Source organism: Drosophila mojavensis, unplaced genomic scaffold, assembly GCF_018153725.1.
Source record: "Drosophila mojavensis isolate 15081-1352.22 unplaced genomic scaffold, ASM1815372v1 contig_36, whole genome shotgun sequence".
NCBI classification, from domain to species: Eukaryota; Metazoa; Arthropoda; class Insecta; order Diptera; family Drosophilidae; genus Drosophila; species Drosophila mojavensis.
In genome coordinates, this window is record NW_025318858.1 from 2,772,314 (window position 1) to 2,787,867 (window position 15,554).

Here is a 15,554-nt window from a genome sequence, read left to right on the forward strand (position 1 = left end):
CAATTAAAAAAAAAACGCATTTGTCTTTATTGGAGAAATAAAGTGGAGAATATGGGGCTTTACCGGCTGCATATTGCTTGTTCACGACCCAAAAAAGGTTTCAAGAGGTGGATTTAACATTTTAGCTTTAATTGGGGTTATTATATATTTTAAATTTCAAAACTTTAAGAAGTAATATTCTTGAGCTGTCTTACAAAAATATTCAAAATAAAACCACATTTATATATTCAAGCAAAATATATTTGTAAAGCTAGTTCTATTATAGGATAATAATATCCATTGCCTTATGCTACAAGCCCAGTTTTCAGGGCTTTCCGAGAAGATGTTCTATTTGCCAGATCCAGGAGCCCTAGGATTGGGTTCGGTGCGCAGCAGCTGCTTGTGCTGTCCGATTATGTGCTCGATGTGATTGCATTCGCGCAGTTTGCTCTTGAACTGATCGAGAGTCTCATAGAGTACGGGATAGAGAGCGGGCAGCAGTCCATGATCGAGGGTGGGGAACAGATGATGCAGAATATGATCACCGAAGTGCGTGAGCACCAAGAACTGTGACCACTTCAGATCGCCGCGATCGATGATGGTGTCCACCTGGAACAGGCCCCAGTCGCGATCCTCCCGAGTCGCATCACCTTCATGGTAGATTTCCGGATCGTGGTGCGCCGCATTCAGGCCGATTACGCAAAAGGCGAAGCTCGCAATGGACGTCATCGCTAGCCACTGGCGTACGCAGAACAACAGAGTGGCCGACCCAAACGATCCGTAGTACATGACCAGGGGAATGGTGAGGGGCAGCAGATCGTGCCAGTACATAATATTCGCGTGACGCAGCGAGTAGAAGATGCTGTGCATACAGAGAGGTAATACGATTATTGATCTATCAGTTTTTACGATCGATCAGCCACCTACCGCGTGCCCAGTTGTAGGAAGAAGGCAATGGCATAGGCGAAGGGTTCTGTTACCCAGGAAACGTAGCGCAGCGCCTTGGACTTGATATGAGGATTGGGCACCCAGCAGAGCAATGGCTCAAACATGCTCAGCTCCAGATCCATGTAGGAGTTGGGATAGATGTGGTGCGATATCGCATGCGAGATGCGCCACGAGCAAACGTTCATCATGCCCAAATTGAAGGCGTACATCTGCCAGTTGTCGCGGCGATGGAAATAGTTATGCGACACGATAACCGTCCAGCACAGAGCCACGCCGGCGAGGATCAGTGCCAGAAGGCTGTCATATTTAGCACTAGCCACGGCAAACAGGTAGGTGGACAGCAGGATGCCCAGATGAATCAACTAAAGTCGAAGACCAATCTTGATCAGTCAGCTCATCTATGAGGATCAGCAATAGTTCTCTACTCACATCGCTCTTTCGCTTTGGAGTCTTATCGATTGTCTTCAGCTGCTCGCGTACCCTCTCCTTGAGGGTCTTATAGAAGCCATCCTCGTGCAGAGTCAGAGTATAGATGCGCGGCTTGGCCGCATCTCTCACCTTGTACTTGGCGATCATTTTCTCGGGCGCCGTGGTCAAATGATGAGCCTCGAAGGCTTCCGTAATGTCCATACCCTTAGTCTCCCGTATCCAGAAGGGCCCGCCCGGATGTTTGTCAATGAACGATGTAAAATCGTAAATGCTATCTTTGATGCGCCAAAGTCCTTCGGCCTCATCGTCCTGTTGCTTGCCCGTCTGCCAGCTGTGCACCGTGACCAGCGAGGAATTGCGATAAGTTGGAAACTTGGTGGCAATGCCGCTGTTCTTCCATGTCTCAATCACCATGGTTAGCCTTGATCCTTTTTATTGATTCCGAATAGAACCGAAACCGAGCTGTCTCTACCGCTTACTGAGCAGCATCTAATGCGCGTTTTAGATTTTAAACGACGACACTTGCCTGTCGTAAATGAACAAATAACAAGCTGCCATGGCTGGGGAGAGGGTGCCAGACTAGTGTATACCCTGCAATAAGAATCAGTAGAAATTCAAAACATCAGTATGTGTTGACATTTTATCATGTTGTCGATAATGCATTAGAAATTAGATAAATGGTTAAATGGTATGGAGTCGTTGAGAGTACACGATTGGAAATACACTGTTGGTTATATTTCTCTAATTCTTTTAAAGTTTCATGCCACACCCCCTACCAGTAGCACACACACGCATAATATGCCCGTTCAGACTCTATGTACAGGGTATCAAAAATATTTCCATTATGATAACCATGACGCGTCGTATTATCAGCCGCGGCGATGTCGAGCCTGCGCTCATATTACAGTAACAGCATTACGAAGAGCCCTAAGCTGATGACATCGTCGAATCGACACGTGAAAACCCGCTGGCTGCAGAGCACAGCGCCGGGCGGTTTAACAGATAGCCAGATCGGCTTACAATCAGTGCTGATGCGGATCAGACGCTGTTTGCTTACAGCGCCTGTGCTGGGGTCAGGCCTAGGCTAATACCCACTTGATAGACAGCTCGCACTTTATAGATGTTCGGCATTTTGCAAAGCTAACCAAGACTCAGCAGATTTTTGTATAGGGTATTCATTGTGAAATTAGCTATGTTAAATTAAAACTAGTTTCTGTTATTGGAAATTGACTTACATTTAAACGCACTAAAGCACGTTTTCATTATGAGAATTATTATGGGAAAATTATTATGATTGTTGTTAGGGATAAACTTCAAACAAAGTTGTATAACCCTTTGAGAAAGTGTTTTGATATAAATGCAAATGTGTATATGCATATTCTAGCTATGTTTTAAAATGAATATACAAACTCTAGTCATTTTAATATTAAATAAATATTTTAAAACAATTTTTTTTTTAAATCTGCGATTCATTATTACTGTCAGGACATTTAATCTTCGTTTTTCCATCGCCTACTTGTCACTTATTTTTTAAGTGACTGATAAGAGTATCTGTCTACAACTATAAAAACGGTGTCTTATCACACATATGTATTTCACACTCTGAGCGATTATAATACACTCAAAACTAAATATATAAATTTGGAAAGTGAACCATAAACAAGTAACAGTGCTGTGGTTAGGAGTAGCCGACTAGGAGATACCCTGAACTCAGCGCACAGCTGCTATTTATGCGAGACTGTTCCGTGCAAGCAGACAAATGACCCAACGAACACAGATATATCGAATCAGTTCTTTGTTCTGCTCTAGAATATATATACCTCAAGGGCTTTGCTACGATTACTTCTACCTGTTACATAAATGTTCCTAAAACCGATTTACCTTGACTTTCTATATTTAATGAGTTCAATGTATACTAATACATATGCATATATATGTAAAATAGAAGGCGTGGCCTTAGCTTTATGTGAACTTGTCTCAAGGAAATGTGGAACTAGTGGAAGTATTTATTCTAGCTACCTTTTCCTATTTCAGTGACATATGAATATATTTTTATAGATTTCTTATCAAATTGCAAAACATTTATTTGTTTCGTTTTTTAAATATTTATAGAATATTAAATTAAACAAAAATTTCAATTTAAAAATATAAATATATTAAAGTATACCTATGGAAACATAAGATTTCAATTGAATTTGAAAGCAGTCTTTAATGTCATCCCAAGTTTTTATGCGTGCTCATTTCAGTGAATATGTAATTATTTTGCTTTTATAATATTGTGTGTTTATATAATACATATTATAGTATATTTAATACACATAATATTTTAATATATGCATGGCTCTCATACCCTGAAATGGGAAATCAGGGAGGGTATAGTGGCTTTGTGAAACTGCAAGTAACAGACAGAAGAAGGCGTGGCAGACCTCATAAAGTATATATATTCTTGATAAGGACGACTACCTGAGCTAATTTTGCACAGTCTGTCTGTCTGTCTGAAGTGAAATAGCAGGCCAGCAGAAATGATTATAAGCGTGAACAATTTTAGTCCCCTATCAACAGTACTAACAGTACGTTAACAGTATTATGTCAAATCTCTGTTGACGAACATTTTGCTCCTGTTACCCATTTCTGTTCAACTGGTAATTCGGAAACTTTAATGAGCATTTTGATGATAAGAATGTTAGCTAACAGTAAAGTAACAGTGCACTATTAACGCACATTTAATTTATAGTGTGTTAGCACTCTGCTAAAGTTCTTTTTATTTTAATTTTAAACGAGTCGCTAATCTGCTTTCGTCGCGGTCGGTTGTGTCACGCATACACAAAATACGCGAATTTTCTACTTAAGCTAAAAATAGCCCTAACTGTAAAAGACCTAACGGTAAACATCGGACGCTGTCCCGTGCAGTGTCGGCTGCCCGAAACAACGAACAACAAGGGGTCTGCGACAAACCAAATATACTCGTTGCCCACCAGGGCCACACTTATTACCCCTCTACGTGCGCGCCACTGCACACGAGGGGAAATAAACGCCGTGCTCAGCTGATATTCTGCTTCGAAAATATAACAAAGTTAACAAATACGAATTAAAATGGACAAAAACCTTTCTGCTAACTCTCAGCTTAGAAATAAGCCGATTGATTATGCAAGAATGTGCCAAATAGCTGGGAAAACACCTTTTGAGCTGAGGGCTGAATTCAATAACCAACGCCCATCATGCACTGATTCTCAGAATCTCAGCACCATGACAACAACAATCACATTTACTAGTGCTACTTGTAGCACAGTATATACCACCGCAACTGCTGCAATTAACAGCGCGATCCCTAGCGGAAGAATGGATAGTCAGGCAGCCGGCTTCCCACCTGACTCTGTAAAACTCACTGGAGCTGCTACAAAACTGGCAGCAGCCCAGAAAATGCTTAAAACTAAAAGGAAGATACCTCTATCTCCCAATAACAATAACAAAAGAGCAAACAGAGTTGAGGTCTCACACTCCGCTTCAACTAATATGGCAAAATCCAGTAACAGCTTTGCTTTACTGGACATGGATATGGACGCAACCAGTGAAGGCGAGGATGATGTGAATCCCACTGCTTCTATTGTTGATCATAGCAACACTGCTGATGCAATTGATACAGTCAACAGCCATCAGAATAAAGAACCCAGCAACAACCAACAGACGCTCGGGTCATCTAAGCCACCGCAAATCGTTGTGAGTATCACTGATCTTAATGATCTATTTGAAATCATTAGTGAAGTCACCAGTATTGATAACGTATCAGTCAAGATCAACCAAGGAGTGACGGCTAGAATATTTCCCAAAGATAGCGACACTTACAGAGCTATCGTAAGCCATTTTGATGCGATAGGTATTGAGTTCCATACGTATCAGATGAAGGAAGAAAAACCTTACAGAATTGTAGTAAGAGGGCTACACCATAGTACCTTGAACAATGAAATAATTGCCAATTTTAAAAAATATGGCTTCGATGCTCTGCAAATTCACAACCCAAGGTCACGGTCAAACAGGGATGCAAAATTAAATATATTTTTTGTAAACATAAAACCTTGTAAAAACATTAACGAAGTTTACAATATAAAAACACTTTGCCGCCAAATGGTGAGAGTTGAAAGGATGCGTAAAACTTCTGAAATCGTCATATGTACCCGATGCCAAGAATATGGCCATACAGCCAAATACTGCCGTCGCCATCCTAACTGTGCACGCTGTGGCGAGGACCATCCCACCAATCTTTGCGCACGTTCACAAGATGCACCGCCTACCTGCCTTCACTGTGGAGGTAACCACATGGCAAGCTACAAAGGCTGCCCGTGGTACCAGGAGTTCTATCGACGTTCACTGGGCTCCTCTACGATCAAAAAGAATCAAGCAAGACCACAACAGCCACAACGGAAGCACCAGCATCAACCAACGCGTCCACAACCACAACCACAGCAGCTATCAAATACTTCTGGAGTTGGAGCAGGTGGAATATCCTATGCCGCGGTAGCAAGAAATGGAAGCGCATCTGCTCAAAGCCGCATACATAATATTCAAGCGCAAGCCCAGTTAGCTAAACCTATAGGACATATCTCACAGCAGCAGCATCAAGTTGATGTCCAATCTTTACTGGAACAACAACAACAACAATTTTTGAAATGGCAAAAAGACTTGCAAGTGCAGCAACAGCAGCAATTTCTTTCATGGCTTCAAGCACAACAACGCGAACAGCAACAACAAAACAAGAGAAACAGTGAACGACTAGAACGTCTAGAAAAAATGGTCCACGAAATGGCCAGCATGCTCAAGCAATGGACTGGGGATTCATCGACTCACCAGCTTCTTAACAACGCCTCAGCCTCACAATGAACCCACTCAAGATTCTCATCTGGAATGTCAATGGCATTGCAGGAAAAGCCAGAGATGTGGAGCTATTCGCGCACAACAACAACATCGACATTCTACTATTAAATGAAATCAGACTGAATCGAGGAGATACAGTCAAAATATATGGCTACACCTTCTATCCAGCTTACAAGCCATCAAGCCACAACCATGGTATGGGAGGAGCGGCTATATTCGTTAGAAGTTCACTGCGCCACTTCCCACAAAGGGTTATTGAAACTCAAAATATACAAATGTCTGCAATCAAAGTTGCCACTGGATTGGGAGACATCGAATTTTGCGCCATATACTGCCCACCAAGGAACAGAATAGAAGAAAGACAATTCAGCGACATACTCGCTTCTTGCGGCCAAAGGTATCTTATTGGTGGTGACTGGAATGCACGACACTGGCTGTGGGGAGATTCATACAATTCACCCAGGGGAAGAGAACTAGCAGAAGCCATCACGGCCAGAGGAGCTAATATTCTTGCAACAGGTTCTCCTACTAGGTACCCATATATATCCAGTCATACTCCCTCTTGCATTGATTTTGCATTATACCATGGGATACAGCATTATCAAGCAAATATTTACCAAAGCTGGGACTTAGACTCTGACCATTTAGCCCTTATTGCCGAGTTACACATCGATGGTCATTATATCAGGCCAAGCCCAAGGCTAATAACCAGCCGTACTGACATCGAGGTTTTCAGACAACAGCTAGATGACTCCATTCAATTGAATTTGTGTCTGAACTCCGGCGAAGACATCGAGAATGCGGTTGATAATCTCTCGGAGAACATATATAGAGCTGCTGCTGCTACAACGCCGCTTAATCCTGCGCCTCGTCCCAATAATTATGGCATTGTTCTAACGAGAGAAGCCAAAGAACTCATCAGAACAAAAAGGCGCCTTCGTAGAAGAGCAATTCGATCCCAAGATCCTTGGGACCGCCTTTTGTGGAACCGGGTAGCAAGACAGCTACGTAACCTTTTAAGGGAACTCAGAAGCGATTTCTTCGAGCAAAAACTGGCTTCCATGGACTACACTATCGATGCAAACTATTCGTTATGGAAATGCACAAAATCACTCAAACGACAACCTTTTAGACAGGTACCTGTCCGATGCCCTAACGGCGAAGTTGCTAAATGCGAATTGGAACAGGCTAACGCATTCGGATGCCATCTAGAAGAACGTTTTACTCCATTTAGTTATGCTACGACGGAGCAGACCATGGAGATACAGCTATATTTGCAGACCCCCTTGCAGATGTCTCTGCCTATTGAGCCTATAAGGATTGAAGAAATTACCGAAGCGATCCAAATATTGCCGAAAAATAAAGCTCCCGGAATAGACAAGATTTGCAACGCAACGCTGAAGGCCTTACCTACAAGAGCGCTACTTTACATTGTACTAATCTTCAATGCCATCATCAGGCTCCAAGTGTTCCCAAGGCAATGGAAATTAGCTGCTATCTTGATGATCCACAAGCCTGGCAAGCCGGAAGAGGATCCAGAGTCATATCGGCCTATAAGTCTACTGCCCTCCTTGTCTAAACTATGGGAGAGGACCATTGCCAACCGCATTAACGCAATATTTAGACAATCCAATATCCTACCGGATCACCAATTTGGATTCCGGGAGGGACACAGCACAGTGGAACAGGTCCATAGACTGGTGAAACACATCTTGCAGGCTTTTGATGACTCTGAATACTCCAACGCTGTCTTTATCGACATGCAGCAAGCGTTTGATAAGGTGTGGCACGATGGATTACTGTACAAAATAAAAAACCTTCTACCTGCTCCGTACTATGGCCTCTTAAGATCTTATCTAGAAGACCGTGTGTTCCAAGTCAAGGTAAAAGATACACTCTCGTCCACATACCCTATGAGAGCAGGAGTGCCGCAGGGCAGTGTTCTTGGTCCGCTGCTGTTCTCCTTGTACACCTCTGATATACCTAGCCCGTCCTCTCAACATATGGATGCTCCCTCGAAAGCTGTCATATGCTGATGATATTGCCATCATCTATAACTCAAAAAACGTGGTTGAAGCAAGTACAGGACTACAGAGATATCTGGATACTCTCGCTGATTGGTGCAAGCGGTGGAATCTCAAAGTTAACCCGCTAAAAACATTGAACCCTTGCTTCACTCTAAAAAGGCTGGCAATGCATACCCCCCAATCCAGATGTCGGGAGTAACCCTACAGCAACCTGCTCAGGTGAAATATCTTGGCATCACACTGGACAAGCGCCTCACCTTCGGTCCACACCTCAAAGCTACGGTGAAAAAATGTCGTCACAGACTGCAACAATTAAGATGGCTCACCAATAGAAAGAGCACCGTACCGCTGAGATGCAAAAGAGCTGTCTATGTGCACTGCATCCTACCAATATGGCTCTATGGAGTGCAAATCTGGGGGATCGCTGCAAAATCGAATTATAAAAGAGTGCAGGTTTTGCAGAACAGAGTGTTAAGGCAGATAACAAACTGTCCCTGGTACATACGCGGCTCAACACTGCATAGAGACCTCAAGCTGTCTACTGTCGAAGAACAAATAAATAAACACACAAGCAGATACTCAGACAGACTTGTACGATATCAAAGCCTACTCGCAAGAGGTCTAACACCTGCCAGACCCCTAAGACGACTTAAACGGCAGGGCTTTGCCAAAACAATGGGTATTCAATAAATATTATTATTATTATTTTTCTTTTTTTCTCAGTCCTCACAAATTGAGTGAGGTTTGGCTCTAATTTTATGTATATATATGTGTTGTTAAAGTACTATATGTGATTGTACAGTTTCTACACTTAATAAACCAAAATTCAAAAAAAAAAAAATTTTAAACAGCTCCTTAAGTTAGGCAACTATATTTTGTATAGTTCATATTTTTGACTGTTGATTTCTGAATGCTTCTGGAAATTAGAAAAAATCCCGTTTTAAATAAGAAGCAGTTTGATCATTTATTGCTCTTCAAATTTATACAATTTTTGGTTAATTAATTCTATATACACATATATACATATTTATATTTGTTAAATTTTAGCATGTACGGCCACTTAATAATGTGGCTATATAATAATGATGTTGATGATGATGATGATGTTATTGGACACCCTTAGATGACGATGCGGTTTGATCTGAAAATATAAAAATATAAAAAGGTAGTAGCATTTTCCTCTGATGAGTCATGATTAATATTGATGCTTGTTTATCTCTGCGCGATGAACGGAAGATTTCTCTCTCTGAAGAATGAATTGGCATGACATGGCTGCAGCTCTATATGTATATATATTTCTAGCAAAAAATTTTAGATTTAATATCAATCATAGATTAATGAAGTGCTACAGCAAATACAAGTATTTAAATAATGTGAATATTATTAATAATGTTTAAGAGTATTAAAATAAAATTTTAATAATTAAAATGTTTACATTATTATTTAACCCATATAAAGAGGGTTAAATAATAATGTAAAAATTTTATTTTAATATTCTTAAACATTATTAATAATATTCACATTATTTAAATACTTGTATTTAAAGTTTTGTACACCACAAAACTTCTCTCCAAGCTGCGGCATGATCTAATTCCATATGATCTCGCAGTATTTGTATGCCTGGTCTGTTGAAGACACTGATAAGAGGCGCTACAAAAGCTCAAAGCTCTCTTGACTTTGATATGTTTGGAGAGCTTTTTATAGGCGAAACCAGGGCAAAGCGACTTTCCACGAAGCGCTTCATAAACAAAGCAGACGCCGAGTCGAATAGGTTCTGCGGGGAAACAGACCGGTTTTATCATTGCATTAATTAACCGCTTGGACTTCGATTAACTTAATATATATATATATATATAAATCAAATATATAAAACACTTGGGGTGGGTGGGCTGTAATTTAACAGCCAAATCTGTGAAAAATGGCTCCCAATCAGAAGCTGGCTGAGCTGGAGGCTTGGCGTGTATCTGGCATAACCCGTACATATCCCAGCTATCGCAGAGAGTGGCCCATCAGTGAAGAGAGGTGCGTCTAAACTCTACATACCCCAATCATAGTTGTAATCCATTCACATGCTCTTGCAGCTGGCTGGAGGGAAAACACAGCGACGATGCAGCCGAAGGTCTATGGCGTATCAAAGATAAGCTCTACGATCTGACGGATTTTGCTCGACGACATCCGGGCGGCGCTTTCTGGATAGAACGGACAAAGGGCACCGATATAACCGAACCCTTCGAGTCACATCACATCGAGGAACACGCTCAACGAATGCTCAGCAAGTTCGAGGTGCGATCAGCTGCTCAGCCGAGAAATTATAGATTTACGCTGGAAGAGAAAGGTTTCTACTTGACCTTAAAGCGACGAGTGCAAGAGAAGCTGCGCCAACTGAACTATCGACCCAGCCATAAAACAGATGTAAGTAGCTCGTTAAAGTATTTCTGTTTGTGAGCTTTAGCCAGATGATTGATGATGATTATTTTGTATACATATATTAGATAATGGCTTAGAGCTATGACTGAAAGAGTTTCTTGTGTGTATAATCTCTCTTCAAGAATTAGTAAGTGAAGAGATAAGATTATAGTATTATACAGTTTATAGATAGATCTATATTAGTGTTAGCGAGAGATTGGACTCTATTTACCTTGACCAGCTCTATAAATAAATATAATGAAACGTTATGGATTCACGCCCCATGAAAGCGTATTAACATCAAAGTGTAAACGGAAAATACCGGTTCCAGATCTTGGCTTTAATATTAAAAGATATGTTATATATATCTGGTCTTTACATATTAAAGCTTCGTAGAAAAACGTCTAAATTTATGGTCAAGTTGATAGATAGATAAAAAGTATAAATAGATAATAGATAATAGATAGATAATAGATAATATAAATAGATAATAATAGATAGATAAAAAGTATATATACGAAAAATATGAAATCTTTTAAATCTTTTAATTAGAGCTCTCAACCTCGATTGCTTAGGCGAAGTATAAAAATTATCCATTCGCTTAGCTTAGCTATAAGAGTTTGCCTTATTATTTCCACCCGCAGCTCCTACACACCGGCATCCTGATCTCTCTGCTGTTCTTCAGCTGGGCTGGCACTGCCTTCAACTCCCTGCCACTGCGTGCCCTTGCGGGTCTGTCGCTCTGCTGGCTCTCGACATCGGCTCACAACTACTTCCATCAGCGGGACAATTGGCGCATGTATAGCTTCAATCTGCTGCTGCTCAACTGCAACAGCTGGCGCATCTCGCACGCCTTGTCCCATCACGTCTATCCCAATTCGTTGCACGATCTGGAGATGTCGCTCTTCGAGCCCTTCCTCTGCTGGGTGCCCAGTCGGCACTATGCGAGCAGAGTGCAGCGCGTGATCTCTGTGCTGATATCGCCTTTTATATATACAGTTATGAGTCTGGTGCAGTTTACCGAGCGGTTAGTCAAAGAGCTTTTCCATTGATTATGATATTTCTAATACATTCATTTCCATTTTAGACTGGTCTACTCGCTGCTCAAACGGAACGTCATGTACTGGCACGATCTGCTGGGCTTCACGCTGCCCGTCTTTCTCTATGCATCCACAAATGCTGATCTCAGCTCTGTGATCTTTAGTTGGTTGATTATCCTCGGCATGGGCAGCTTTCTATTTGGCTTCATTGGCTTGACAGCGGCTCATCATGATCCTCGCATCTACCACGACGGCGATGCGCCACGACCCGATCGCGATTGGGGTCTCTTTCAGCTCGACACGATCATCGATCGTGGCGACATCAAGTGGTCCGATTTGCTGGTGCTCACGCACTTTGGCGAACACGCACTGCATCACATGTTCCCCACCTTGGATCACGGCGTGCTGCGACAGCTCTACCCGGAGCTACAGCAAACCCTGAGGGAATTCAAGTCGGAGCTACGTGAAATGAGCCATTGGGGCCACATTAAGGGGCAAACACAGCAGCTGCTGCGCATGGAAACGAATCCCATTCCGCCGGGCAGCAAGAAAGGTGAATAGTTTATGAGCCAAGTTAAAGTGTTGTACAGGTATTTGGGTGTACTATGGCCTATTAAATATATGTATATAGTTTTTTTTTATATGCAGAGTGTAAACGAGTTTTATGTGCCGCAATTAAAAACTATCTCGGTTTTATATACTATTAATCAGCGGTGCCAAGGAAGTTGATAAAAGAAAGCTTTGCTCTCTGTATTCCCCTGAATCTCTCTCTCTCTCTCTCTCTCTCTCTCTCTTATTTTTATATATTACAAGTTATTAGCTTTACTTGCATACAAATAGTGAAGAGAGTAAATTAGCGTAACTTAAAAGCTTGACGGCTCTTCTAATTGTGTCACGGCGCAGTCGAAATTACATAATTTCAATAAGTGCTTAACATTTGTCTAATCGTTAAAATTTAGTTATATGGCGATAATGCCAAGAAAGAGAATGGCGAGTGTGGGCGACTGGAATATACCCTGCAATTAATGAACATATAATGAACATATGACATCTTATATTACTCGATAACTTAAAATTTGTGGATGGGGTCTATAAGATATATACCATAGTTGCATTTATTGAATAAATTTTGGGAAAATAAATGAATATATTATTTATTTATTTAGCTTTTTATAGCTTTCCTGACGGTACCTTTTAATTTATTTATTTTTTTTTTTTTTTTTTTTTTTTTTTTGAGATTAGAATAAATCGAAATTTAAGAATTAGGCCCTGACAACTGGGACCTTTGGCTTAACTTAACAATATAAACTGTAGTATGCCAGTTGTTTAGGCATCTATTTGGTCGAGTACGACTATATAAAAGGCAGTCCATCGAGATCAAACAATATTCAACTTGATCAGACTTATTTATACATATGCATACTAATTATAATGTATACTAAAAATCAAATAAACTTGACTGATGATTTAACAATATATAGCGGAATATAAAACTAAATGCATTTAAATAAAATATATGGAGTCCATTGATATACAGATATGAAATAATTAAGGGTAATGCCGACGCCCAAATGCTCTACAATGTAAATAAATCATGCAATACATAAAATTTGATTGTAATTCATACAATTTTCATCATTTAACTTAATTGTGGCACAAGCCCATGCCGTTTGGGTGGCTCGTAATCTGAATGTTAGCGATAGGCAGCCAAAAAAAAAAAAAAATAGTTCGATAACCGAGTTTCGTTTGGCTTTCAATTATAAATAGACCTGTTTGGGGCCTACAGTCGACTGGTCGAGAATAAGGCATACCGGAGAACAGTCGTCAAGCAACATGGCCACGTTACGGTTGAGTGTAGTCGGGCTCTGCCTCCTGCTGATCGCGTTGCCTGCGCGAGGAGCGAATATTTTGGGGCTGTTCAGCAGTCACAGTCAATCGCATTTGATACTGCACATGTCGATGATCAAGGCGCTGGCCGAGAGCGGCCACAATGTGACCGTGGTGACCATGATGAAGCCGACGATCATGCACGAGGACATTCATTTGATCGTGGTCCCATTGACGGACGAACAGGAGCACATACTCGAGGGCCAGATGAAAGAGATGGCTGGGCAGAAGAATTCGCTCCTCTCCACAATGATTCGCCTGATGAGCGGCATGAGTGTGATGATTGAGTCGCAGTTTCAGTTGCTGTCGGATCCTCGATTCCAGCGCATCTACGAAACGAAGTTCGATTTGATGTTCATGGGCTACTTCATCAATGATTTCCAATTGGGCGTGGCCGCCAAACTAAAGGTGCCTGTAATCATCTCCTGGATGCAGGCGCCGGCGTCTATAATCAACACGTATGTTGGCAATCCCACAGAGATCTCCTATGTGCCTAATATACAGACGGCTTTGGGCCAGGGTGAACAGATGGGCTTTGCCAAGCGTCTAGAAAACCTCAGTAAGGAATTACTTGTGAGGGCCATGATGTTGATACTTGACAGACGTTTGGATCGGTTCTATGAAACACAGTTCGGTGAGGAGCCGAACTTCCCCACGCTGGCCGAGATGAAGCGCAATGTGTCGATGCTATTCACGAATAGTCACTTGATAAGCGAGGGTGCCATTCGTCCACTTGTGCCAGCCATTGTGGAAATCGGAGGCATTCAGCTCAAGGAGCAACCCGATCCGTTGCCGGAGGACATAGCCAAGTTTCTGGAGGCATCTCAGCACGGAGCGATCTTGCTCTGCCTGGGCTCCAATATAAAGAGCACCGCTGTGAAACCTGAGCTAATACAGGCCATGTTCAAGGTGCTGTCGAGCCTGAGGCAGAATGTCATCTGGAAGTGGGAGGATCTCGATAATACGCCCGGCAAATCAGCAAATATACTCTATAAGAAATGGCTCCCCCAGCCCGACATATTGGCCCATCCCAAGATCAAGCTCTTCATCACGCACGCCGGGAAGGGCGGCATTACGGAGGCGCGCTACCACGGAGTGCCAATGGTGGCTCTACCGATCTTCGGTGATCAGCCCGCCAATGCAGACAGCATGGAAAAGTCTGGCTACGGGCTATCCCAAGATCTCTTGATGCTCAACGAGGAGAACTTTAGGGCAAAGATTGAGGAGGTAATTGGCAATGAGAAATACGCCAGGGCCATCAAGAGCTTCTCAAAACTGTACCGGGACAGACCGCTCACGGCCAAACAGTCCGTAGTCTACTGGACGGACTACGTGCTAAGGTACAACGGAGCCGTGCATCTGCAAAGTCCGGCTGTCCACATGTCCACCCTGGCCTACTTTAATATAGATGTTTATGCTGCAGTTTTAGCCGCTTTAACTTTAGTTGTGCTCTTAACTTGGCTTGCATTGAGATTTACTTACCGCAAATTGTGTAGAAAGTCACAGAAAGTTAAGAGGCACTGATTATAGATAGAGATATACATATGTGTGTGGAAACTGAATAAGTTTTGCTAAGAAAATTTGTATAAATTAATAACTTAACTTCTAAATAGCAGTATTTATATAACCGAAAAATACGCGAAAATACGACGCGTTCATACATACGGACAGACGGACGGACAGACAGACGGACAGGGCCAAATCAACTCAGCTCGTCGCCCTGATCAAGAATATGTATACTTTATGGGGTCTGCCACGCCTCCTTCTGCCTGTAATATACATTTCAACAAAACCATTATACCCTGATTTCCCATTGAAAATGGGTTTAGGGTATAAAAACAACATATATATTTGGAAATCATTTGATTAATTTAGATGTCGTTCGTTGTTACAAATATGAGAAAGAAATTAAATTAAATACTCCATGACTAGTAAAAATACTGTTTAAAGGGGGCTATCCACTGACGAA

General features: G+C 41.8%; 3 protein-coding genes across 3 annotated transcripts; 2 read left to right on the forward strand and 1 right to left on the reverse strand.

Moving 5' to 3' along the window:
* Nucleotides 1-222: 222 nt before the first annotated feature.
* Nucleotides 223-1,838, reverse strand: LOC6575815 (cytochrome b5-related protein). The gene is made up of 3 exons (XM_002001783.4): nt 1,357-1,838; nt 907-1,289; nt 223-841 (listed from the first exon to the last, which is right to left on the reverse strand). The coding sequence occupies exons 1-3, from the start codon at nt 1,768-1,770 to the stop codon at nt 328-330; spliced, it is 1,311 nt and encodes a 436-aa protein (XP_002001819.1). The 5' UTR covers nt 1,771-1,838; the 3' UTR covers nt 223-327.
* An 8,154-nt stretch (nt 1,839-9,992) lies between these two features.
* On the forward strand, nt 9,993-12,871 carry LOC6575816 (cytochrome b5-related protein). The gene is made up of 4 exons (XM_002001784.4): nt 9,993-10,274; nt 10,334-10,664; nt 11,303-11,685; nt 11,746-12,871. Exons 1-4 carry the CDS (start codon nt 10,171-10,173, stop codon nt 12,257-12,259), a joined length of 1,332 nt encoding a protein of 443 aa, XP_002001820.1. The 5' UTR covers nt 9,993-10,170; the 3' UTR covers nt 12,260-12,871.
* A 597-nt stretch (nt 12,872-13,468) lies between these two features.
* LOC116803942 (UDP-glycosyltransferase UGT5) lies at nt 13,469-15,237 on the forward strand. Its single transcript, XM_032729194.2, has one exon. It carries the CDS (start codon nt 13,532-13,534, stop codon nt 15,107-15,109), a length of 1,578 nt encoding a protein of 525 aa, XP_032585085.1. The 5' UTR covers nt 13,469-13,531; the 3' UTR covers nt 15,110-15,237.
* Nucleotides 15,238-15,554: the final 317 nt, after the last annotated feature.

Coding starts and splice junctions, on each gene's coding strand:
- LOC6575816 (XM_002001784.4), top strand. CDS start 10,171: ATGGCTCCCAATCAGAAGCTGGCTGAGCTGGAGGCTTGGCGTGTATCT. Junction 10,275..10,333: donor TGGCCCATCAGTGAAGAGAG/GTGCGTCTAAAC, acceptor ATGCTCTTGCAG/CTGGCTGGAGGGAAAACACA. Junction 10,665..11,302: donor GACCCAGCCATAAAACAGAT/GTAAGTAGCTCG, acceptor TTCCACCCGCAG/CTCCTACACACCGGCATCCT.
- LOC6575815 (XM_002001783.4), bottom strand. CDS start 1,770: ATGGTGATTGAGACATGGAAGAACAGCGGCATTGCCACCAAGTTTCCA. Junction 1,290..1,356: donor CTCCAAAGCGAAAGAGCGAT/GTGAGTAGAGAA, acceptor CTTCGACTTTAG/TTGATTCATCTGGGCATCCT. Junction 842..906: donor TTCCTACAACTGGGCACGCG/GTAGGTGGCTGA, acceptor CTGTATGCACAG/CATCTTCTACTCGCTGCGTC.
- LOC116803942 (XM_032729194.2), top strand. CDS start 13,532: ATGGCCACGTTACGGTTGAGTGTAGTCGGGCTCTGCCTCCTGCTGATC.